The sequence below is a fragment of the Apteryx mantelli genome, chromosome 3, assembly GCF_036417845.1.
Source record: "Apteryx mantelli isolate bAptMan1 chromosome 3, bAptMan1.hap1, whole genome shotgun sequence".
Lineage (NCBI taxonomy): Eukaryota > Metazoa > Chordata > Aves > Apterygiformes > Apterygidae > Apteryx > Apteryx mantelli.
Window position 1 is genome coordinate 61,150,517 of NC_089980.1, and position 27,521 is coordinate 61,178,037.

The 27,521-nt window shown below is 35.6% G+C and overlaps 1 protein-coding gene across 6 annotated transcripts in view; it reads right to left on the bottom strand.

The window, feature by feature from the left end:
• The window catches only part of QKI (QKI, KH domain containing RNA binding), a 173,445-nt gene that overhangs the window by 45,430 nt on the left and 100,494 nt on the right, over positions 1-27,521 (bottom strand). For all 6 annotated transcript variants that reach the window (XM_067293502.1, XM_067293504.1, XM_067293503.1 and 3 more), the window contains one exon: positions 10,881-11,024. In XM_067293502.1, the coding sequence (XP_067149603.1) occupies positions 10,881-11,024 (144 nt within the window). The remainder of the gene's footprint in view (positions 1-10,880; positions 11,025-27,521) is intronic.

Sequence of the window (27,521 nt, forward strand, 5' to 3'; positions counted from 1 at the left end):
ACCATTTTCTTGCATTAGTACAACTAAATCAGTATAACTAGTCTGGTTCCTAAGAAAGCCAGGGCAGTCAAAATTTGAATTTCATTTTCACACTAAGACATATCACTTAGAATAACACTGAGGAATTCCCTAAGAATCTACTTCTAACATGAAATAACAGTAGTGTATTCATATATTACACAACTGAAACTAATTTTCATAAAAAATTACTAAAAATGATGTTAAGACAGCTCCACTTTTTTTTTTAATCACTAAAAATTCAATTTACAATTTTGGAGACTGCAGGAAAGTATTTGCATCAAATCATACAGTTATCTACTTTAAGAGAGGCTGGAAATTTTAATTTAAAAAAAATGAAATTCTTAGTATAGAGCTGTGTTCAGTCAAAAAAATATTTTACATCTTTCAATACATTTGTAAGCAACTGAAATATCTAAAGGACTAGAAGCAATATTATAGATGCCCAAAATAATCTTAACCCAATTGTTTTTACTAATATTTGCTGGTGATGAAGAATACATGAATTGAGATCTGCCAGATACATAAAAATTGTCATTTTGTTTTCTTAGAAGTAAATGTAATCAGAATTCCTTCTGCCCAATAATTCTGACTGATTTGTAATTTAAAACACACTTCACTGTCGAATAGAAGTTCAATACGAGGAACAAAATAACTTATGTACACAGTTATTGTGGAAATAATACTAAACAAAGTAATAAAGGTGATACTCAAGATATAGGAGAAAGTTCTGTTTTCATTAAGCTATCCCTAGTAATAAGCTGTGTCTGGAAATAAAACAAACCTTTTAAAATACTTATTGAAATATGTAAGATAGGAGAAAAAACAGCAGAAAGCATGCCATTCACAACAGCACACAAGAAAAATGAACTACTTGGACATTTAAATACTTAATAACTGTATTCCAAGTAACATAGCTTTCCAATAACATTTCACCTAATCTTTTGCTTCCCATGACAGTTTGCCAGTCTCAAGTTTAAATTAAAGTATGCTACTAAATGCAATATAAGCTATTTTAAACAGCCAGCTCCATCTCTTGTATCTCACCCATCAGTGCTGTTTCTGATAACAGGGTCTTGAATGCTCCCAGGCATAAGCTACAAATGGCCTAACCAAGAAAGAAATCCCACAAATTCTCTACTGCAATCTCAAACCTTTCTGTGCTCTTTAGAAAAGAGTCACTTAAGTCTTCTAATGAATATTAGCTGTGAAATTCTGGCCTGTCTTCCCAAGGTTAGAATTTGCTGAGTGTTCTGTTGTCAAAATAGCAAAAGGTAAAGAAACTTGATGAATAGAAAATCATCAGCCAGCATTAAACCACAAATGTCTGCATGACAAGCTTTGTTTTTGTATAACTGTAAATCTAAATTTCAAAACTAACACTGGTAATACAGCATGCTTTAAGTAACTCAGAAAGTGAAATGCTCACTGGTTACTTTACTATTACTTAACACTAAAAACCTTTGCAATCAGTAAGATCCCTCCAGAAAATGCTGCCTATAAGACTTGTACCTGAAGTGATTTGACCTCCTTAATACATCTAATATATAAAAAAAAAAAAAAACGCACAAAGAAAAAACCTGTAGAACAACAAAATGACTACTCTTTATACTATGTCTCCCCAAGAACCACAACCCTACAATTAGCATTTCTTCCACTTAGGTATGAGGCTGTGATTTCCAAAAAAAAGCTTTGGTACCCAAGATAAATAAAATTACACTAGAATTAAGACATTAATGTATAATGTTAAATTAAAAAAAAAGTCCTAAATTAAATTCATAAAATTCACTGAAAAGTGAAAGTACAATTATTCTGAGCAGCCACTGAGGACAAAAATATGAAGTAGAATGGGAAACTAAAAGACCAACTGTTACTAGAATGGAAGGATAAGGACAATAATACACAGGTAGTTTGCTGTAGCTTTTCTTTTGTCATCTTTATCAAGACGAATAGGCAAAGAGAATCATAGCTTCATCATATGCTCCTTGCATAAAGGGACAACTACTTTAACCAGATTCTATATAAAAGACCCCAGCCTACAAATCCGATTCCAGGGCTGTCAAGACAAAGAAAAGGAACATAAAGAAGAATACAGGCAGTAAAAATACCTGAAAACAAAGGAAACAAGGAAGAAGGTGGGATAAAGAATGAGAAAAGATATGGATACTACAAAATGAATTGCCACAATAAATCCATGTCACATTTTCTTCCACAGCAAAGTCTTTCAAAACCAAATAGATGAAGCACATTTCTGAAATATATACAAAACCTATGCAGAACCTTAGAGCTCTTAGTCAATGAATAATCTTGCTTTGGAAGGGCACATGTCTGCTGAGTTTCAAGCAATGGAGCTTCTTCACTTCTCTTTGGGAAGGGCCATTTTACTATAAACTTCCCAAGATCTTTTTCAGAAATTGCATTCAACATTTTCTTTCAATTTATCCATCTGTAACACCTTAAAGAAATGGATAGAGAGGAAGGTGGCATACACGTCCTAGAAATATTTTGGGGGAAGGAGGAAAATGGGGAAAAGAGGGTATTCAGAGGTAAACATATTTAAGCATAATAAACTGATTTTCCTAGGTTCTATAAACCATCAACAAAGATGGCTGGAGGATGACTCAGAGCAACAGCTAGATTAAGGTACTTAGAAGTTACTGTTGGAGAAGCTTCTTTCTCCTTTTAATATAAAACAAGCTTACAGGGACAAGAATCCTGTGCCTCAGTTTGCACCACTACTTTTTGATTTGACTACATGTCAACCACTACATGTTCAAATCTGTAAGAAACATCAGTCGAAATCTATGCAATGCACAGATCCACTGAGTGCAAAGATGGGGAGAGCTGCTTCAAACTTGCAGCTGGGCTGAGTTAGTCTGTTAATAGTCAATGCTAGCCAAAGCTCAGAAATTTAACACTGCAGTAGCATATCGAGTACAATACATGAACACTTCATATGTAATCTACTATAAGAGAGTCTTGCCCTCATCTTTAAAACTCAAGACTTGTACAACACAGTAAATTTTCAGGGGAAGATGACTATTAAAATGCATGCCAGAATTTACTTAAGGGCTGCTCAACACAACCCATTTTTTATTACCTAATCTTGTGAACTACTGAAATTACCAGTACTGGAGACTACTAGGCTGTCTTTTGTTTTCCACTGTCATATTCTGGTACGCAAAGTATCTGATTATTTTGCTCTCATCTGCAGCTGACCATACTCAACATGAAGTTCTACAATAGTATAAATATATTTAAGGCTGGTCTGCTGCAATCCCGTTCTTCCCCATTTCCATCTTCCCATTCCATCAACTGTGCCAGCACTAAAACAAATCTGACTCTACAGCAAGTCAGCTAATCCAAGGTTAAGCTCCCTAAATGGGCTCACTACATGATCAGATGAAGGCCAGTAATGCAAAACAGGAAACAAGATCAACAAATCATCAGGAACAGCAGGATTGTGGCGGCCCTTAGTTCAAACTATCATGGAAACATTAAGTTTCCTTATGCTACTAAAAATAATATATTATCACCTCTTGTCCACATCAAAAAGTTTACCACATGCTATTCAGCAGTCACTCCCAAGAAGTTTTGCTGCTTCATTATCTTCGCTACAGAGCTTCTCTTTTCATCATTTACATGATATTCCCTGTAAGAGGCTTGTATCTGAATTTATAAAACAGATGCAAGGTAGGATTTTCCTAAAAGCTTTTAAAGACAGCAGTGTCCTTTTTCTGCCACTACATCACTTACTATTCATTTTCGTAACTCTAACTGAACAAGTAGCAAACAACGAATTGCACAGCATGACCAACATTTCAACAGGGAGACTGTAGAAGGCTGCACTATATTCTCATTTGTGGGGAAAAAAAAAACAAAACAAAACAGCACACCATGCAGGAATGAGTTAGAAAGAGCTATTCAGGGAAGTAAAACTTACATGTGGAATGTATTGGGGTTTTTAAATAGCTAAGATGAACGAAATCTTTATTTTCCTAATATAAATTATATTTCAAGCTATCGCCCGCTACAGCTGCAGGACAACAGATAATGTGAAGCATTACTATAAAATCCACATTTTCTTAAGTTAGAGCACAATTAAAATTCTTTCCACTATAACAGTTCAGTTTTTAGTAAGAAATTTGGCACACAATATAGCCAAGGTAAAAACAAAAGACACTTTTCAGTATTAATGTAAAAGTTGAAAATAAGCCACAACTCAAATTTACACTTGTAAGGGAATTACTAGTAATTTAATTTTTTTTTAAATCTAATAGAATTTGTTTAAAGGCAGTCTTTGGGGAAAAAAGGGTGCTTTTAACTTATTTAGCTGAAAAACAAATCCTGCCAATATTATTGCCCCTTCATTCTCTCCCACTATAAACATATTACTTAAAACATGCATTTTTTTCTATTTAGGAGTGACTAAAAATAGAAACACCATCACAAGTAACATCTCTAGTAACAGGAAGGTCAGTTAGCCTTACTTACCAAGTACTTGCATACCAAGCATGACTATAATGAATGTTCCAAACTGTAAAAACATTCAGTATACAACACATTAAATCAGATGAAACACACTATAATGTCATTTTCTGCTGCCGCTTTGGTAAGAGTACAGCTAGCATTTGGAAGAAGAAAGTCCAAAAGTAAAATCCTTGTATGTTAACGGAGCCGCCATGGAAAGGACCCACTTTAGCAAGACAAGCTGTTCAGTGTAACCATGAAATGCTTGTACTGTGTTTCTCTAACATCTCTTTACAAAATTGATGCAAAAGAATTCACAGAAGAGACTGTTTTCCCTTTAACACCAATATTTATGTTTAACCATTAGGCCATATCTGTTTATTTTAGCTGGGTCTACGTTACATCTTCATACAACACCTTTGCTGATATTTTTGTTGGCATACTACATTTCAAGACACTCCATGATCATAAGGAAGACTACCAAATGTTCTCAAAGTCCATGAAGATTATAGTGAATAGTTTATTTCACTTTTTTATTCAATGCTTTTTCTTCACAGCAAAAAGATGGCTAACATTATCTTCAAGGAGAAAATCCAATCCTACTCTTTCTCCAGATTTCCTTCCACCACTTCCTTTATTCTTAATTCCATTACCTATTACTACATAGAATATGACAGTCCTTGTTTTATAAACATTGGGTATGTTATCTGTTTTAATCTTTCTGACTTCAAAATAATTCTTGAAAAGTTTTTCTGCAGTCCTATCTTTTGTCACAGCTTATTCTGAAGGCATCCATCATCAGCACAAGCATTCCTCCTTTTTTCCATGATCTAGACTTCAGCTGCAACTTTGTGAGGCTGTTCTTATTGCATCCCAATCAGAATTGAAATACAAAATCTTACAATGTCAAGTTGTTAATTTTCTCTGAAAATAGCCTATGTTTCTTATCATGCCATCCTGGTTAACATTTCTTCAAAGCACTCTGCTTGCTGCTCCCATTTTTACTTTTCTACTAGTGCCTTTCTCTACTTAACTGTACCAGAAGCCCAGGCCAAAGTAAACTCACCCGACAGAAAACCCTAACTCCAGATGATTCTGTCACTTCTTTCAGCAACAGCTTCAGCCCTTGGGCAATTTTATTCAGGTATATGCACAGTTGTTCTCATTCTGGTTTTTACTACTCTATCATTTGTTAAGTATAGTTATTTTCTCTCTGCTGTTTATGAAGGTGTTTAGAGGAGCTAGTTACGCTTTATTTCTTCTATTTCACTGTTTCACAAATTCATACTTATCTACCCTTCAGAATGGCTTGCTGGAAATCAACTAAGTCACAGCAGCAACCATGATATGGTTAAAGGACAGTAACAACAGTTAATCCAACATTCTTTACTTCAGTTTGGTATTTCTGCTTTATATTTGAGGCTTTGTAGCTTTCCAAGGTTTTTTTTCTTGAAATTTGACCCTAGGATTGACAAAGTTAAAGTTACTTGCAACTTCAGCTCCTTCAGCTTCCATATGGGAAGAATTATCCAGTTTTCCCTCTACTGTTAAATGGTTTATTAGTTTTTGAGAATTTGGAGCTGTACATGAATTTGTTACAGATCTTCATGTGGGAACTGTGTTCTAGTAACTGCTTAATTTTACATCCTCTCCTTACTCAACTATTAAATTCCTCAACTAAACACTGCAGAATCTATTACTAAGCAGGATGATATACTTGGGAATACTATCAAAGGCTGATAGCAATTGTTGTCTGATGATTAAAATTGCTATAAGATACACAAAACTGACAACATCAGTTGTTTGTTGATTCCCATCTACTTTTCAAGTCATAATTAATGTTTACAAGCAACAATCATCTCACCATCTCCTATATATCACATGGTTTTATTTCTGTTTGAATGACTTCTTTTTAAATGAATCCTTGCCATTGACATTCATCTACTCTAAGAATTTTGAGATTATGAAATTGATAAATTAATATAAATCTGTGAAGTTTTGTTATTGTAAACATCATCTATAAGCATGCTTTCAATGATACGATATTATGAGAAATATCTAGTGATATTGTCACAGTATTTATTTTAATTAAGCACAATGAATTTTTCCCTTAAACAATGATACTTTTTCCCCATACCATATGGCTAAATTTAAAGATATTCAAGACTGAAAAGTCTAGTCTAGTAAATGTAGTCACTTTTACAGACAAGAACCAAATGTACTAACAAAATTACACAATCTTCTACTGCAACTTTATTCCTGCCTATTACAATCTTAAGATACCATTATCATAGTAGCAAATGATGTATACAATTTAAGAGGGAACATCATCCATTAATACTATTTTACTGTTGTCTTCCAACAAGATAGAAACAGCAACTAGCTAGAATTACAGCTGCCTCTACCCAGGAACGGTGAGACAAAAGATTTGAAAAACACTGATTCCAGATCAAACAAGTGTTAAGTAAAGCCACAAATACGATCCTTTCCTCAGAGGGGAAGGATGTGGAGTCAAAGGGGAAAGGAGGAAAAAGTATTGCATGCAGATTCCTTATGTCATAGATCCCTCAGCCTATAGAAAGACAGTATAAAGGTGAAATAGTGACTAGATACCTGAACATGTGTATAACAAAAGGAGTATCTAGAAAATAGATTCAGCTAGCAGCACACCCTCAGTCAATACATCTTAGAACATGTAGAAGACTCTCACATTTCTACAGTAGAGCAGCTCAGCCCTACTGCCCAGTACCTTGAAGAATAATTCCAAATCTTTAACAATAACATACCAGTGTAATTCAGGATGTTATATTTAACAATCACATAAGTCCCCTTACACAGGCTCTGCACTTTTTATTACATTCTGCAATATACAATACAGAACCACTTTTGTCTCAAGAGAACTGCCTGTCTTTACTGAACTCTAGCGAATAACAAATAAAATGTTAAAACTCTAACAGTGAAGACAGGAGAGATCAATACCATGTAGGATTCACTTTAGAAAGAGGCATGAGGAAGGTGCAATTCAATGTGATCCCGAAAACCTACAGACTGCTTTCTTCTTTCTATTTTTCTTAGGAGAAAAACATGAAAGAGCAGTATCATACAATCTTGCAGGTCCAGATACTGACCAATAGCTCAGTGAACTATGGGAAGAGGAAAGAATTAATTTCATAGAACTTGAAACAAAGCCACAATAAATAACAAGTTACATACCAAAGAAATGTTAATTAAAAAAATTTAGGAATTCAGCCTTTCTGCTTGAGAAAAATGGCTTGCTCAGTCAGTCTGCCTCAAGCTGTCCTTTTTCTTTCTAAAGATAAACTGTACAACTATATCACCATCTTGGTAAAAATCCTAGATCAAATGAAAGGGGAAATGAATAAATTCACATCCACAAGAAAAAAAAACAAACAAACCACATACTAATGATCCTAATTAGTGAAGATGAGAAGAAACACACTATGCTACTGAAATAGCCTCTCTCCACCTATCTTCACATGGAAATCCATTTTAGAAATATGCCTATTTGTGCACTGCTGTTATAAAATGTAGCTAGATCCTTTAATATGTTGACCAGAAAAATTACTGTCTGTTCCAATAAATTAATAATTCATTCCTATATCTAGCACTAGCTAGCTTTTCTGAAGTGTATCTGAGAAAAAAAGGATATTGCCACTATATGGCAAGAATTAGACTGAATTTTCTCTCATATGAAATTCCAATTTTTTTTGTCAAGTTGGACGGAAAGAACAGCAACAATGACAGAAATAAATACCTTTTATGAATTTTAAATTTCTCACATATATTTGGAAAACAGTAATAGTTGCAAATATTCTACTATGTGAAAGAGAATTTCCAACTTTCCATTTATACATGTTAAAATATCTTGGGAATCTTCCCATACCCCCAATTTCTCCCACCATGAAGTTAGCTAGGATTCCCCCCTGCCCCCACCTTTCCCTGATTACTTAAATGTTTTTGATTTCTTGTATGAAACATTTTCCCCACCTTTATATCCTAAAACAGAATTTTTCAACCTTCCAAATTGCCTGAAACCAGAATTTGATTAAACAGGTGCTTTTTATTTACTAATTAAAGAGACACACTAGGTAGTACAAAAACAAACTTACCTATATATTAATTCATCAGTGTGCAACTACATATGCCTATCCCTATGAAGTATGATTTTCAGCAATGAGAACCAATAAAGCTGTAACTCCGTTGCATATATACTAGAAATGGCCTGAATCTGTTATGCCTACACAAAATATAGAAACATGTTAATGAAATGAATTGACAGAAAATGTGTTTTTCAAGAGATGCTATTTCTGAACAACAGTTAGCCCTGATTTTTCTTCCCTCCTAAAGGGAAAAAAATACCTTGTATTCTGGGTTACGGAGTTCCCCTAACTGATCCGAAAATAAGGCAGAGCATGTTTCAAGACAAGAAGTTGGCTGACACTATCACAATGAAAAACTACTCCTGTATTCATTTTTTTTTTTTTTTTTTTTTTTTTAGAGGCTCAAACCATCTAACCACACACACCCCAGTTCCAGAAACTAGACATATCACAAACCTACACTGAATAGACATCAAGTACTTTGGACATATTGGGTTTTATGATCTATCAGATCATCTCCAGAACAACCCTTCAGTCATCACACATTCAGCAACAGAAGCGAGGTTGCAGAAGAACCATGGGAAGCTTGAAAACAAGTAATTGCATATTGCAGGGTGGATATCTTTTAAAAACTTACTTGCTGCACAGGGACTAGAGAACTGAGCCTAAGGGTTTCAGTTCTGCCCATATGAAAAATATTCTTTTCTTCTTGCCATTTCTAATCTTGATAAGACAACCCTAATGTGCTCAGGATCTCTTTTATATGTATACATTCTGAAGATCTACTTTCTGTTGTGGTCTATCTCCTTTCACAGGAGCTGACAATGCGCAAAGTGAAAAGGTGTACATTATATCTTTTTCTTATCTGCAACTTAATATTCCACCACATTTTGTTAATTCAAAAATTAAGTCTCTCCCCTCATCCTTGGTAACTTCTTAAAACATGTCGTATATTGCAACATTTCTTTGGATCCCACGGTTCTGAACGAATTTGTTTATATCAGCATATGTCACCACAAATTTTGTCGCAGCCAGCCTCTACTAGCATTCACTAAGAAAGCACCCAAAATCACTAGCTCATTTAAATACCAACTGCTACTTTCTTTCAGGAGCTAAACTTAATTTTTCCTCAGAATATGGAAAATATTTCCTCCACTGAGAAAGATGTAAATTTATTTTTATTGTTTTATAATGGCACAAAAGTGGTAAAAATCAAGATGCAAATTAATGTCATGGAATGCAGCATAAAGCCATGCCGAGTCACTTTGCTTTGAATGAGAATATAGTGAGAATAGTAGTGCTGTGAGTGAGAATAGTAGATGAAAGAGACTGGCTTTCATGGGGTAAAATTCTGGTCTCTGCAAAAGGCTCCTAAGTTGGCTGGCTGGGAACAAGTCAGTTTATATTAGCAGGCAACAGGAAAAAAAAAAAAATCATCTTACCAAATACACTAGCCACACAACAAGTCTTTAATAACATCACTTAAGACCTCATCCTACTAGTTCTATTCAAGATTGAATTTCATCTCAGGATTTTTTCAGTTCTTACAAGAACATAATCAGTACACTCTTAAGATAAAGCATGTTCCAAAAACTGAAACAAACAAGTTTATATATACATATATGTGCACACACACATATATATGCACACACACACGCATATATATTATATATATGCATACACACACACACACATATATAAATGAACCTATTGCTACTAAAAACACAAGTTAGTTTTACTATGTTTATTCTTCCCCAATACAGTGATAGCAATGCTTTTTTGATACCATCCTCCTGAGGGGATTTGTTCTTTTTGGAAGGAGTTTAGCACGAGGACCTAAGAAAACATGCCTTCTTTCCTTAAAGTATCAGAATCATCTCAAAAAGAAACATAAAAGCATGTCACTTTTCCCTAGCCTTAAAGGAAAGCACCCTTTTACTGAAAGAAGGTGAGAAAGCCAATGTTTCTAACAGTCAGCACTGCCTTTTAAAGGTGATGAGAACTCCTTGTATCTACCTCTAAGAGGCAGAAAAATCAACATTTCTTAAAAGTATTCTTCTAATCTGAGAAATAATTCTACCAAGGATAAGACACTTTAACAATCACCACAATATTACAAAAAATAATAGATTGATATAATATATATGTTAATACAATAACTTGAATTTCATAATGCTGCCATGCAGGCTTACTCTTATTACTGCATTATTAATTATATTTCAGAAATAACTCCTGGAAACGTAAATCAAAGACTTGCATACAAATACTTACTGCAGGTATCAGCAACTTTTTAACTTCTTCAACAGCCCTCTTAAGTTTTATTTCTGCTCTGTTTTGAGCATCCTCCACAGTGATAAGTACATGTAAATCTTCATTCAGGTGTTCCCAGTTGGGCTTGCCTCGGTTCTGTTCTTCCTAATAGATAAATAAACAAACAAACAAATAACCAAACATGGAAACTATGTAACATTGTTACATTCCATATAAAACAATTAAATAAATAGTAGACAAACTCCATACCATGAATTTGAGAGCTGCATTTTCAGCAGGAGATGGGAAAAGTCTTCTTGATACTATGGAGGTAGAGTTTTGTTTTATTGTGTTATTTAATGAGTACTTGGGTTTCAAAATATCTTTTATCTTTTATAAAACGTTTTGGGGGGTTTGTGTGTATGTTTTTTGGAATCTCATTCTTTTTTAGAATAGCTGCAAAACAAGTGTGATTTCTTAAAGTACCTTCTCCCACAGAACAGAGGAACAAGAACAAGACTACCAAGTACTACAGAAACACTGCTATTCTTTGGAGTCATTCAGGGACTTAACAGATGAAACATTGTTGGTAAAGCAACCTAATAGTTTCAAGAAAAGTGAAATGGTCACCATATAGAAATTCCATCTGAATCACTCCAAAGGACAGCAACAGAGAGCAACAATTCGTCAGTGTTTAAGAACTTCATTTCAAATACTCATGGGGAAAATCTTCAAAATCTACCATTAAAAAAAGGAATGTTAGTTATAATTTTCAAAATAGAGCTAGATATACTGAATGAAAGTTAGAGAGGAGGAAGAGGTGACAAGACTTTAATACTGGCCACAGTATACCAAATAAAATGACAGTCACCATTACATAGGTACCCCCTTGCACCAATGGCATCAATAATCCCAAAGATAGATCTTAACACTACTTTTAGAGAAAGAGAGCAAGTGCTAAAAAAACACTTTTAAAAGTAAATGATCTAAATTCTAATTTTAATTAACAGATATAGGTATATTCAAGTAATACATTCAAGTATTCATTCTTCCAAAAATGAGATGATGAACACAAGACGGAGGACACTTTCCATCTCCGTTTTCATTAAACAGTGAGTAAAGCTGGGTAAGTTTCCCACAAATGTAATTAAAAAACAATTAAGGGTAAAAGCTTTGGAAAAAATAAAACTTCAGTAAAGAGAAAAGTTAATTACTACAACCTTTGAAATCAAGTAAAGGCCCAAATAAAGAGAAACACCTCTTTAAAATCATTGAGCTAAACTTAAAATATGGGACATAACAAAGGAGCCTCCTACTTATAAATCAGGTGGTTCTGGCTTACCACAATTCACATTTATAAAAATTAAGACAAGCTAAGTTAATTGTAAATGTGGCTTTTTCCCCGAATTTCATTAAAATTCTTCCAGGAAATCACACACACACACACACACACACACACACACACACACACAGAGGAAATATTGAAAGATTTAATGCCAACAAATACATGAAGTACTTCATATTCATAAATACCAGAGGGAGCACTGTTTCTTAGAATGTTCTATCTTTAATTCAGCTTTTTTAAGTCTGAAATGTTTTGAGGAATAGGCAAGGATAAAGATGGAATAAAAAAAAAAGGAATCATGAAAGGTATATGGAAAATTTATCTGAAGGAATCAGTACTCGGAAGGAGATTTCTTTTTACTGTTGTACACACATGCTAGTCCAAGAGCATAACCTGAAAATGAAAGCAATTATTTCTTCTGACACATGCTATCAGCTACTGTGAGTTTTAAGAACAATGCCATTTAAACTAGTTTTAAAGACGTTATCTCAGGTAACTTTCTAGACAATACTGGCTTAAAAAATATCTCTGTTAATTTCAGAAGCTGAAAAAAGGAAAAAAAAAAAGAAAGAAAAAATAACTTTCATTTATAAAACAGAACCTGACACAAAGTGTAGCTGAATTATAATGTGCTCTCTGCTGTAATTTAATCTTTGATAGAAATATCTACCACAAGGCATTTGCAGCTTATTTCACTCAATCACGATCAAAACTGCACTATTACTATTTAAACAATTCAATCTTTTTTTCTTTTTTCTTTTTTTAAAGGATAAACAGGAGTGAGTTATTTTCTGTTGGGATAACGACAAACTGTTTCAGTATGAGGTCGTACAAAGTATTATTTTAAATGTATGATAAATCAGATCACGTTCCTAAACCAACAGAGGGTAGTGCAAAGAACATGCTGCTATTTCTTACACGGAGTCGTGGCAAGCTGCCATAAAGGCAGAATGGGAAAGGTATGGGTTACTACCATGTCAGATACATGATAACCTGCACCACAGGACCATTAAAACATGTCAGAGCAAGAAGGACAAATGGCAAGGAGAGTTGTCTCCAAATAAAATGGCCAGTTGTGTTCCTGAAAAGGAGGGAATGTCTAAATGCAGCTTTTGCTCCCCACAGCGTGAGCGGCGGAAGGCTTGCAGGCACTGCAAACCCACCCACCCATCGGGGCCTGCTCGGTTCCCTCTGGTGCTCTCACAATGGAAATAACACCGTGCAAAGTCTCAACAACCAGTGCTTCCTCAAGCAGCAACAATATGCTGTATTTATGGACAGAGAAAATTACTTTTTTTTGTTATATAAAATGAGGTAGTCTATCTCTCTGTAATTACGTTAATCTCAAATTTTTAAATGCGTAATCTCAAATGCAGGTGTCTGTGGTTCAAATTATTTTGTTGCACCATGTGTTTTTTCTTTTTTTAAGTTGTATGCAAGACAATATACGGATGATACTGTACATTTTTTAACCACAAAAAAACCTTTAGATTCTTTATTCGCAAAGAAATATACACACCTTTATTTTTCAGTGGCAAATATTGCATGTAATGTCAATAATCACATGAACCACCTGTTCAGACCTCAAACAGTCACACAAATATTTATCTGTAAGATAACTGAATAATGACAGTTACTTCTCTTCTATGATCACAAAGTGTCCTAGTATTTAAATGGAAGTCTTATTGCTATTGAGAGGATAATTTCTTAACTCAACTCAGATAAGATTGAAAGAAAGAGTAAGAAGAAAGGAAGCCCATACAATATATTTTGAAAGCAAAAATTAGTCAAAAAATATGGGAACACAGATGGGAACAGACTTCAAATTTCTTCTGTTCTATCTTAGTATACTTGTGCTTGGAATTTCTCCACTGATTCCCTCCTGTCCCATAAGGTTGCGTTCTTTGTGGGTTGAGTTAATATATATATATTTTTAAAGAAACTTAATATGGCTTATTAAAAAAAAGCTAGTGAAAAGTTATGCTAATACGTTTAGTTTTACCAAAAGCAGACAATTGAAATATCCACTAGGTCATTTATTTCAACAAAGTTGGATGCAAAACACATTACAGGGCTAGGCTGATGGGAGGAGAGAGAAATAATCTGCCACCTCTTGCAGTTAAGAACTGCAGTCTCTTACGCCGCCTCTTTTCCTCCTAAATTCTGAGAATGTGGTTTGGGAAGCATATTTCCTTCCAAGTAAAATCATTACTTAAGAGATGCTACTCCTCTTTGTGCAACAAGTCTTTAAAAAGTCTTCCCAGTCCTGCTTTATATAGAAAAGGCTGAAGAGGTTGTAAATTAAATACATTTGGAACTAAACTTGGAAGGTGTCCTCCTTAAGGTTCGTGAAATATGGGACAAGTTTGAGGCTTTAAGGCTTGGGGTTGTTTTTAAACCGTTTTGGAGAAAATGGTGGAAAGATGGGCAAGAGAGAATGACTAGGAGTAACTTGCTGGGCAACTTTATAGAAAACAAAACAAAACAAAACAAACAACCTACAAACTGTGGCTATCTTGAAGTGAATTTCAGCTAAGACAAACCTGCTGACTTTACCGACTCGCTAGGAAGGAATGGCTAGAGATCGCCCAGCTCAAAGCAGGGTCACCTAGAGCAGGGTGCTCAGGGCTGTGTCCAGGCTGGTTTTGAGTATCTCCAAGGATGGAGACTTCATAGTCTCTCTGGGCAACCTGTTCCAGTGTTCAGTCACTTTTACAGTAAAGAAGTTTTTTCTTATGTTCAGAGTTTTCAGATGTTTCAGAGTTTTTTCTGTACAGAATTTCTTGTATTTCAGTTTGGGCCCATTGCCTCTTGCCCTTCACTACCACTGCAGAGCAATCCAGCCAGGCTGCCAGCTATACCTAGAGAAAAGTCCGTCAGGAGTACCAGTAATTGCCTTGCAAGTTACTTTTGGACAGAATACACTGGCGAGCAGAGCAGGGAGGGCACACAGGTCAAAGAAAGAAATGGCAAAAAAAGACCACAAAACTGAACAAAAGGTTTGGGAAAAAATAAATTCAATTGCATATATTCAAAATTACATAATATACACAAGTAGTAATTTAACAGCATGAAGTTTTGCTGTATCCCAGAGATTGTTTATGCAAGAATTATACAGGAAAAATGGATGCAGTGAAGATGCAGAAAATTACTGAGTAAAATGATTTATGCCACAACCTTGAGGAACAACAGTATTAGAAAAGCTTAACTACAACCAAACTATCTTGTCTGCTAAATTAAAGAACATTAAGAGCAATATAACTGGCAGATGAAATTTCACTGTGCTGCTTGTTTGGCAGAAGTTTCAGTATCCTTAAATATGGCCTAATTCTGTAAACAGATTTTGCTTTCATTCAGTTGCCTGTGTGTGTACAATCATTATCCTCAGGGTACATATAAAATAATGAACTTGATGAAACTGTTCCACTTCTACCTCACCATTAAGGTCATTAGATCAAGTAGTAATAATTCATTCTTTCTACAACTACTTGAAATCCAACTGCATAAGATATTATTACAAAAAATGCCTCAACTACTGACTCGGTAAGAAAGAGACAGCAGTTTACTATCAGTATATGCAACAGATGACGGAAAACTCAGTACAGCCCTAACCTCAACTATAGCTATTATTTCTTGCCTCTCCTCTACCCTTCCACTAATTTTCAAAGAATTTTAAACCCAAAGAAGTGCCTATCTAATCAAGCTTGATTGAAATTGTAAAAAAAGACGCAAAAACTGAGAAGGTGAAAGTGAAATATATTTTGAGGCTCAAGATCACAGAGGTATTTTACCAAGAACTTCTTAAAAACCTCATACTTATTTATTCTCACAACAAGGCCTTAAGACCTTCATATTATGGCCCACTGACTATGAGTAAGTTGAAGAAATAAAAAATAAATAAATAAAGCTTGTGAAGTAGAATCTAGTCATTACCAGCTGTTAAAATGTCATTAATAGAAAGTGAAATAAATACCGAATATAAATACTGTACAGATATCTATTTATACACAGGCAACTGAACATTAGTTAAAGAACAAAGAAAGAATGAACCTAATCAGAAAGGAAGAGTTTTCCACGAGGCATTTTTTCAGAAACCTGTGGCTCACAGTACAAAAAAGTGCAACTTCCATCCTATGCGCTTTTTCCACTAAAACTTATACAAATTCCAATACTCTTGGCCATTAGAAAACACAAACACTTCTTACAAGTTAGTAGAAACTGCACAGACCTTTTAAAGAAATAAAGATGTTCACTCCAGGAAATGTTTAAAGACCATATCTTAGTATTCTCAGTCATCTTAAAGTGATAGATCATTAAAATATGTTTTCATTAACCTATTACAACAAGCCATTTTTCCTATTGACTGACAAAAAGAACACAAAAACTGAGTAAAATGGAAGAATGTTTTCATGTAATGTCAAACTAAATGCTAAAATTGAAAGGTGGCAAAATAGTTAAACCATGTAAGGATTTAATTCAAGTACTTTTTAATAACTTAAATTAAAATTTTCTCTAAATTGTTGCTCCCAACTTTCCATGGGTCACGCTGATCTTACAATGTTGAACACTATAACTGCTCTTTCTGCCAACCTGATTTATAGAACTTCGTTTTAAAGTTTTCAAAGCTTCTGTTTCAGGGATATCGCCTACAACAAAATCCATGTAAAAGAGGGAAGATTTCTAACACATTATGCAATAAACCAATTAGTTGGAAATGTCAGACATACAAATAGCCTCATGTCAGCTGATACTCATGAGTGCACTAGCCCCCAGCAAAACAAAAGTTACTTGCATCTTCTTTCACCATTGTCTTATAGTGTCGCCAGTTGTGTGACCAAGCTAAACGGCCTCAAAAAGTCCCAGCTCCCTTGGCCCTACAGCTTTTACGACTCCACTGGTGCTGCCTCCAGCACATGCCAGCCTTTCAGTGAGCCGAGTAAACCCGCTGACACAGCAAAACCAATCCCTGGGGGGGTTGGTTTTTCCTCTCTCTCTTCTGTTGGGCAAGTGAATTGAGTAAGATCATGGAGGGCAAAGAGTGCCAACGCAAGGTCAATACTATAAAGGGGGAAGGGGGGAGAGTTTGGTGAGGGCCCAGCTTTTAACAGTTAACTGCCACTTAGAGACTGGCTTATGATGTTCTATGAAACCATATTCTAAATGAAATCTAATTAGGTATGTATCAGGGACAGAACGCAGGTATTGTTATTAGTTGACATGAAAAAAACTTGTTCAAACACGTAAGAACTAGGTATTAAACCCTAGCCTCCACCAATAATAATTACTAATACAAATATGGAAGTATTATTACAAATATGGGAGTCCACCAGATACAGTTCACTCTTTTGATTATTGCCAGTGAAACTGAGTAAGTGCTGACAGGATTGGTTTAAAAACTCCCACACGCCACACCACTGCTTTTATGCATCTATCCATGCAATATAGTCCCAACATTAATATTTCTATAAAAGTTGTTACTTTAGAAGTAGCCTGCAAACAAAATAGATGCTTATCTAAGCAGCAAAATTACAGAGGTTTTTATCAGATGAAACTCCAAGACAGCCCTGTAAAAAAACAGTCTAAAATGATGCACTAATTACATATCTGTTTGAACAACAGAAGTAATTTTAAAACATGTAGCATCAGAACACACTGATTGTCCTAACCCCTGCTGATAAACTGCTTTAATTATGCAGTTACAGTCAGGCAAATTAACATAGACTTTTGCTCCTACTGAGCTTCTAATGGTGGCAGTTCACAAGCAGAAAGCTGCCAAAAAAATAATGTAACAAAAGAAATGCTGAAGGAGGAGCACCTGGTCAGGGAGAAGGCTGTAGCTTAGTTTACATTTAAAAATTTTATTGAAGTTTTCTTCTATGAAAGCAACAAATCAGTTGTTTAAATTAATGCAGACACATGCTTCCTCCTTACATGAATGTCAAATAAGTTAATGTGATTCAGTGTGTCTTTAATTATCCATTATTATTGTATGCTAGGGCCCCTTCAAGACACTTCCAGATTAAAAAGCCGTATCTTCTATTTCACAAAAAACTAGCCAGTTGCTGTCACTGTGTCAAACACAAAGCCCTGTACCTAGAAAGAGCTGTTCTGAAAAGTCAGATGGCCTGAAACAATCTAATGAATAAATACACAGAATGAGGTTCTGTACTAGGCCACTCACAGGCTCGGCAGACGTCACACTCAAGAAACCTCAAACCTACTGTACTACCCCCAGTTCGGAGCTCTCCTGGGGTCAGAGTGGTTCCCTACCTACACAAAACACCACACTGGATCTTTCTAAAGTTGTGGCTTCACAACACAGCGGAGCTGACCCAACATGGCTGGCCTGCTGATAAAAGAGGAAGCCCCAGCCGCCTCCTGGGCGGCACCCTCCTCCCACTTCCCCTGAGCCACGTTTTTACAGCTGTACACTGAACTGCTTCTTTGCCCAAGTGAAACTGGGCAAAACCAGTATATCTCAAGGATTTTCTTCTTGCAGATTTTTCTCCAAAGTTGTGCCAGCATGAAATGCTTTATGGGACAAGCTGTACTATCAAGTGCTATGGCAACTCTCGACAGTACTGCATCCTGGTAAAATAACTGTTGCTGTACTTAAGGCACAGTTTTATGTTACAGCTCAGCCAATATAAAGCTGCCACTGAAATAAGTAGGAATTTTGTCATCTTATTTCATAGAGTTTGTCCTATGGATCTTTCATGCTGCTCCAGTATTTCACTTGCCTTAGGAGGCTGAAATGATCACAAATGTTAGACCATAACAGGCCATTTTAATCCAGTACAAGTCTGGGGAAAAGGGGACCTGTCTGTCCATTTTTTAAACTCCTGACTTTTTACTTTCTCTTATGCTTGCAGAATTGTTTCTTTCAAGTCTACACTGTGAGATGGATCATCTCCCTGGTCCACCTAACCATGCAGCTGCATAAATATTAGCAACAACAAAACACGCCCACAGACAGGGATTACTCCGTGCTACTGTCAACATAAAGGAAGGATGGAAAGGTTCAAGTACAGGATGGCAATGAATACATAGGAAAACCTCCTTTTCTAGATGCAGCACAGCTGCAGATCAGCTTAAGCAGACTCTGAAACACCACCCTCAGTCAGGGAAAGCAGTCACTCATCTTGTCACCAGTTAATTTAGGACACAATTGGTTATTGACAATAACATCATTATTCAGCAACTATCCTCCAGTGTCCAACCTCCCTCCCCCCCAAAAAGCAATCCACAACACTGACACTACTAGCAGCGTGCCTAAAAAGTCTGTCCACACGTCTGTACTCTGACACTCTCCAGGTCTCCTGAAAGCAGGACAACAAAAAGGCAGCATGTTACATTGCTAGAGCTTATTATAATTGAAGCTGAAATGTTCTTGTTCATTCTTGGATACTTTCAAGAACAAATAGTTCACTTAAGAATTGAAAAAGTTAAGATGGGTATAAAGATTCTTCACAGAAACTACAGCTAGTTTTAGTTGTACAACTATTGACCATTTGCATATACAGTCTTATTAAAGAGGAGTCACTTAGCTCTTCACTGCTTTATGGGCTTGCTTATTTATAGACTTGGAAGACTGAATATATCATACAAATAGCAGTTTAAAATTCAAACAACTACAACAGACACACAAAGTTTTGTCCAATCAGTAATGGTTACTGAACAGCTGGATGGTAACATGACTGTGGTTCTTTTTATTCATATGCAAGTCACTTAAAGCCAACTAAGTATACTACATTTCCTGAAGCTTATTATGAAAGCATTTCCTCCAATTGCTGCAACGATTTTTGTTACTGTACATGAGAGGCAAAACATTTTAACTACAGAGAGAAGGTGACCACCTTTAAAAGAATCTCAGAACTAAAATGACATCAACAGCGCAAGACCCTCAAAAATTTTTAAAAAATAGTGGCACCAAATATTTAGGGTGATACCAGCAAGCAATTATCATCACAGAATTATGAGAGTAACATAGGAATAGCTACTAGAAAGCATAAATAATAATAAAAACACCAATCAGGCAATAATAAAACCTTACCTTTGACAGAGATTTCATGCAAGAACAAGAGCCAGGAATCTTCATAAGGTCTACTACAGACTTCACTATTGAGAACTTGCAAGGGAAACAGCGCTTACAAGACCACAAAGTGGGTACAGAGACACCTCTATATTACTGACCATTACCTCTGTGAACACACACAGCCGGATTATTTTAAGCTAACATTGCAAGTGACAAAAAGTCTAATTTCCCTGGAAGAGACTTATTAAGTTTAGATGAATGTCCATAATATTTTGCTCTAGAAATGGCGTCACCCTGCATGTACTTTTTCTGCTTTTTAATACCTGTTATAGGCTTCAATCAATACAGCTTTAACCGAAGAATGAAGATAAGTAGTAAATATCATTTTGATATTGTGTTGAATTATTTTCATTGATTCCACTTCATTTTTTTGATGAAAGCAAGAAGTTTTGTATGCATCTATATCCTCAGTGAATAAATGAGAATTTAGTACATGAAATGCACAAAACTATTTAAGAAACACACACAACCATTTAAGGATCACAGCATAAACACAATACTGGATATATCTGTTAGAGAGATGAGTGCAATTGTTAATACCGATATTTAAAATTACCCTGAAGTGTCAAACTTTACCTACTCAGAGGAGTTGGCTGTTTCCCCAACTCTGGGCCTACAGGTAAGGGTTTTAACATTTTAACTTTACTAATATTCTTAAAGAAGTAAACTCAATGGGGGGACAGAATTACACTGATATCTAATTTTATTCCAACACAGAAAAGGGGATAAATAGCACAAGGCACCTTCACAATACTATAACTATTTTCACATATTGACCACCATTAATGTAATGATGTCAATAAAAATATCAAATTCCCTTTATAAGCATATTCTTCAAAGCATCCTGAAATCAGGAAATACAGAAATAGCCCATTTATTACTTATGACTGAAATCCACTCATTAGCAGTCACTAATGAAACTAACAGTCCAGGTACACAGAGCTTATCTTTAAAATAACCTCCATCTGCTCTAACATCACTTCTGTGTAAACCTAGCTAGCTCTAAGTTTATGCATATTATTGATCAGTATGAAGGCAATGCTGCTATTCAACTTTTAGATGAGAAAGGCAAACAGATATGAGTACCTTTCATTTACCTTAATACCAAGCAACACCGATATAACATGCACTTTTATATACATACTAAGGAAACTACTCAGTTTACAAAGTCTTAACATATTTCAGAAGTTTTATTTTACTAATCATTAACAGGATGTTAAAAACAAAACAGAAAATACATCCAGAATCACTATATAAAACTGGTCTGTCCCCCTACCCCTAAGGTATTTTTAAGATAGAATACATTATTAACAGCAAGGTTTACTATAGAATATCAGATATTAGATTTACTCTTCAAGTATATACAGATTCCTGCTGTATCTCAGTTTTTAGTAAGCATTACTCTAGTTATATGTTATATTTTAATTTATCATTGTATTTTTGCTCAAGAGGAAGATTAGTACACCAAGCTACTAGCCTTGGTGCAGGGGATTTTCTGCACAGGGCTGTTACTTAGTTACTCTGTCTTCATTTGAAGATGTATAATTTGGAGAATTATCACCACAATGTTCCTGAAAAGCTCATGAAAAAGTCCCAGCCAAAATTCATAAACAGAAGTGTTAAGCTTCGTTTTGATGCTTCTAAGCATCAAGCTATCAGACTGATTGATAAAATCTCTGCTTAACTTTTACCTATGCTACTGTATTCCTCCAGTCAACTTACCAAGGTGCCTAAAACTCTGCTACAGTGCACGCTGAAAGGCAAAATAATCTCGATTAAACTGAAAGTCTGATGCCTATTTTTCATCTTGTATTCTCAAACTAGGAGAGTTGTAAGTAGTAACATCTAAAAGGGCTTAATCTGATGCACTTTCTAAAACTAACTCAAGGCACAGCAGCAAAAGTTGCAGCTTCAGAGAAGTTCAGTATAACCAGTCCAGTGGCTGGAACGCTTGTCCAGGAAATGACAATCAACATTCTCATGCCTCCCTAGCCAAAAATGCACCAACATTGCCATCCTGGTGTTTTAGGAGTGTCCTAACATCAGGCCAAAGACATATAACAAGCCATTTTCTACTTCTATTAAGATGGCAGATCATTGGCCAAGAGGTGAGGAAAAAACCCCAAGGATGCACAGATTGCAGGGGGCATCTGTTGCCCAGTGATAAAGGAAGCCAGAAGGAGGAGGGTTCCTGTTCTTTTATCTAGGACTCCGAGGCTTTTTGCAATACTGACTGATTGGGTAAAACATAAACAGCACTTTGAACAGAACCTTTATTTCCAGCTCCAAGCTGAGGCCCTTAGTTTTCTCTTTATCCACTCATATGGAACTTGTACTTTCATCTGTGTAACCAACACATGAGGTGGAAAGTGTCCCTCATCAGCACCTGTGGTTTAATGATTAGGGAACTTATATGGCACACCAGAGCGATGGTTCTGCTTCGTTTCCAAATAACTGCTCTGTTATTTAAAGAAAAGTGCTACTACTATTCCTCACATGAATTTAAGGGGAGGGGGGGGGAAGTCAGCTAGTTGTTTCCTCAGTTTTCTAGCCCATAGAGTATAGTTTTCTGAATATTTCTTTAGAGACTTTTGGATAGTTTGAAAAGTCTGCTCTTGACTGCAATTTGGACACTATCATTCACAGCACATTGAGTTAGAACACTGCAGTCATCAATGCGGTACTGCTTCCTAGTAGTTGTAGAAGTAAAAAATTTAAAAACAAATTCTATTTTTGTATTCAACAGAGAACATGATCAACTTTTACATCCTAAGTACAATTTTATACATTTTTGAAACATTTTTTCTTCTTCTTCTTTTGAAGTATCATCATTCAACATTCACTAACAACTACCCAAATAATTACAACATTTGCCTTTACTGAACTTTGGCCATTTTTATTTTTCTAATCCATGCTGTATTTCCTCTTTGTCCTCCTGGGATTTGGTTGTTGCTTTACCTAGAAAAACATCTGGTCACTGCATGATCACTTCCCTCAATAATTTGCACTCAATGCTAAACCGATCAGTTGCCCAGTTAAGTTAATTCTCAGACAAACATGTTAGCTCCAACTCTTCTATGACACCCTCATGTACAAATGATGTTCAAACGACAACATAAAACTGCACTTTTCTTCAGGTGCTGTTCATGCTCTAAGCATGAATTCCAGCAATTTTTACTCATTCACGTTAAAATTCTAAGAAACAGACTAAGCAATATTAATTCATGTATAATTTGTGAAATTGGATTTTTTTTTTTTAATTTAAAAGTCAATGACTGACCATTTTTTACCTCAGGCTGAATTTACAGAACAGTTAGAGAAGAAAAGGAGGAGAGAGAAATACAGAAAGAAAAACTGAAATTGCCAGCTCACCTTTTGGAGTCATCAGAATAGAGATGCATACACCCTGCACTTCATGCCAACATAACATCCATGTTTTTTACTTTCATAACTTAAATTTGCCCATCACTTCCAGAGCCCAGTAACTAAACCTCAGTTTCAAAAATCCAACCACTTTGCTTTTGTTGTTTCCTTGAATATGAGACATTGAAGAAAGAAAAAAGCCATCAAGAAAAAAAATAAAATCATATTTAGCTACCATTATAGTAGCTTCTGCAGTCTCCTAAATCAACAGATATTCCTCTACATAAATCATGGTAAAGGGCTTAAGGGAGTATATTGCAAAGACAATTTTATAAAATGACAATATAGTCATGTCAACTCATCATTTGCTTTTAATAACAAAATAATTATAGGCTTTTCAAAAAGAGAACTACTTTTCCCCAGTTTATATTGTAAATATTAACAGCATGAAAGAGCTGAGTATCTGATTATTCACTTCCTTAACATGGTTTTAGGAACCATCTTAACATTCAGTAAAAAAAAAAAAAAAAAAAGTGAAATTTCACTGACTCCAAATATTTGCACAAAAGTATATAAAGCTATAGCTATAGAAGACCCTCATTTTTAACAGAAACTCAAATTGGGCATGTTAACATAATATCAGCGTGTCAAGCAAATTGAAAAGCAAAATACCACCTTTTAACATGCAATGTAATAGCCAAGTTTCAGATATGGTCATAAACCTCTGCACAGAATTACTTTCAGAACTGCCAGCTAGACTGAAGAAATCAGCAAGAACACTCTCTCTCCTTTTCCCAAAAAACAAAAACAAAACAAAAAAGAACAGATTAGTAGCTTTTGATATGCACACAAAAGTTTTAAGTGATTTCTGTCCAAGAACATAAACAGTTACTACGGCTTCTTTAAATCAGATTTGTAATGAATGATTTCACATTAATGTGATCAGCTTTATTTTAAGATATTATGATCTTTAGGTTTTTACTATTTGTAAAAACCACAGAAATAAGACTTGGGAGTCAAAAGAAAGACACCTCTGTAGTAGTTAAGCTTCCAATAACTTCCTGACACTATTTATCAAATTGTAATTATCATACATTGCTTTGTCTGTGTTTGAAATCACAAATAAACTGTTCTTGCTCAACAAAATCTCAAAATTAAAGAAGAGATAAAACAAATGTCAATCACCCTCATTTCCTTAGATCAGCCAGGGGGATTGAATGGGGAAAGGGTAGAGAAAGGAGAGTAACTTTAAGACTTTAATACTTCAACTTGTGTCACTTTGCCAATAATACTTTACTGCTTGGCTACAAGAATGGCAGCCAAACCCTGGAAAGATGTTGTGTATTGAAAAAGCAAAGCCTCTTTTATTGCCAGGGCAAGGTTGACGTGATTGTGCTACAGGTTTTGGGCTAAAGCTCTAGTATCTTATGCATTTATCCTGAACATAAAGATCTATTCCCAAGCAGTGTAAGCTGTCAAAACTCACAGTTAACTTTAAGAACATAATCAGTTTGGAAAAAAAAAATCAATGTTACAACAGATTTCAAGTATAAGCTGAAGTGCTGTGTAGAATCCAGTCCTTAATGAAAAAAAAACAGGGTAACAGTATTGATATGATTATGTCTGATATCTTTCTTGTTTCTTATTTCAATCGCCAGGATCTATATGCCTTGAAGAAATCCTCAAAGACGTATAAAGAAGAACAAGTGTCTGACTGACTCCTGCTTCCTGTAGGTCTGTAGGGATGGCAAGAACATTCTCAATTATCAAGGCAGGTAAATGCTATCCTGAATAATTAAATTCAATTCCCTCTTATGGCAACAAGAATATGTGGTGCAAACCATATACCAAACTTTTTCATAAGTGGTTGCTTAAATGAACACTGCCAGCTTTAGACAGTTTCTGTGCTTAGAAGTCAGGAGACTGATCTTACATAGTGAACTAAGAGAAAGAAGCTCTTCCAAACCGCAGTTCAAAACGATGCTGAGTTTTCTTCTATAGAAGGGCTTCTTCTGTAGAGTGCAGTTCAACAATACAGCCGAACAACAGCTCGCTACAACCAAAAAGAAGTGGTTTCATTTCTGTTCTCCTTCCTAATGGGTCCTTGCACCAGCTACAGCTCTGACTAAACCCTTCAACCAGCCAGTTCAACACAGCTGACCGCTTCTGCTGACAGATTCAGTTTCTGCCTGTTTAGTGTGCTGAACTGGCTCGGTGACACATCCCACAAGGAGCAGACTAAGCACAAAGGAGGACACAGGAACACCCCATCACCTGAAGAAAGCCATCAAGCACGCCTTCAGCAGACTGCACAGCCAGCTTCGGTGCTCTCCTGCAGCCCCCTAGGTAGCAAATCACCCACAACGGGAGGTGAGGACGAGCGAGTCCCATCCTCTGGGGGCCTGACTTACAGCTCTTGGGCCTGCTCTGGAGACAGTTTGGGCACTTATCAGCACCACTAAAGTCAAATGTAATTTTACAGTGATATATAAATTGTTTTATAAATGCTAAGTATTCTGAAAGCTTAGTTCCCAGTCACCTCAAATTAGGCATATAAAGCAATCAACATTTTCAGCTTCAAATGTTGAACCTCAGTTGCTCACCTGGGAAAAGAGCATACTATTTCCCATTTACTTAAATAAGGATGTCACAAAGAAAATGAAATTAGTCACCAATAGCACAGTGATAAGCTCCAAAGAAAATTACATTTATACAAAAAGATCATCATAAGCAACCTTAATTATGGCATCTTCTAATTTAAATTTACAACCTCAACATTCTTAAAAATGTATAACTTCACTGAGGACGTCAGTTGGGTTTTGTGGTCCCTCTTTCCTTATTCATATTACAGCAGCATTAATAGCTGCCCTATTATGTAACCTTTTTTTTTTTAATACCCCTTTCATAATCGCTTATGAGTGCTTTCTAGTAATGGAGTGTTATAATTAACATGCCACTTGTGGTTATTCGCACACTCATTTCTTCACAGAGTAAGTGATTTCTTATACAGTAGTAAGTTTTATAATTTTCAGATTTACAAAAAAGTTAAAGTATGCCTTGCGTTTTGGATTAGAAAGTGCTGAGACCAGAGACAATGCTCAGAGTTAATTCTGCAGTCAGCCCCCCTCATGAAACTCCGTCTACCACAGAGGGGCTTTATCTAGTGAGAAGGTACTGCCAAGCAGAGTACTGGCCGTGGTTCTCGTCCCGTTGCTTAAATGGTGGATGCTTTGAGCAAAGCCTTTCTTCCCTTTCCCTTTGGTTTTTTTTTAATCCCCCCCCCCCCTTTATAGACCATTGGGTCTTTTCAAGAATATAAATAATCAAACTCATTGACGAATGTAACAAACTCGAGTTCCAGAGAATATTGTTAAACAGACACGATGTTACATCCTGGGTAAGAGCTCACCATATGCTAACTCTATTGTGCTGTCCAAACAGGTAAAAGAGGTTTTTTATCAATTAGAAACAACAGGAAAGCTAAATTTCTGTATCACTTTAACCCATAAACTTACTGATTCACTCTAGATAAAAAGCTTGCCCATTAGTTGCAATGTTCTCAACACAAGAATTGCTTTTATTCAGACCAGATCTTCATTCATAAGTTTTTGTTTGTTCGCTTTAAAGAATGGGCTGTGTTAGCTGTGCGTTGTCTGCTTTAAATTCATACTATGCTAATGTTTCTAAGCAGTGGATAAATAACAGAGGAGTGGTATGCTGTTGTCCACATGTATTCCACTTTTTCTTCAACAGTGAGCCATGTTCAGTGAGGTAGTACAGTGCTGAGTGGGACAAAGGACGGCATTTCTAAATGCTACATAATGAGCTTAATACTAAGACTCTCAGATTTTATCACATT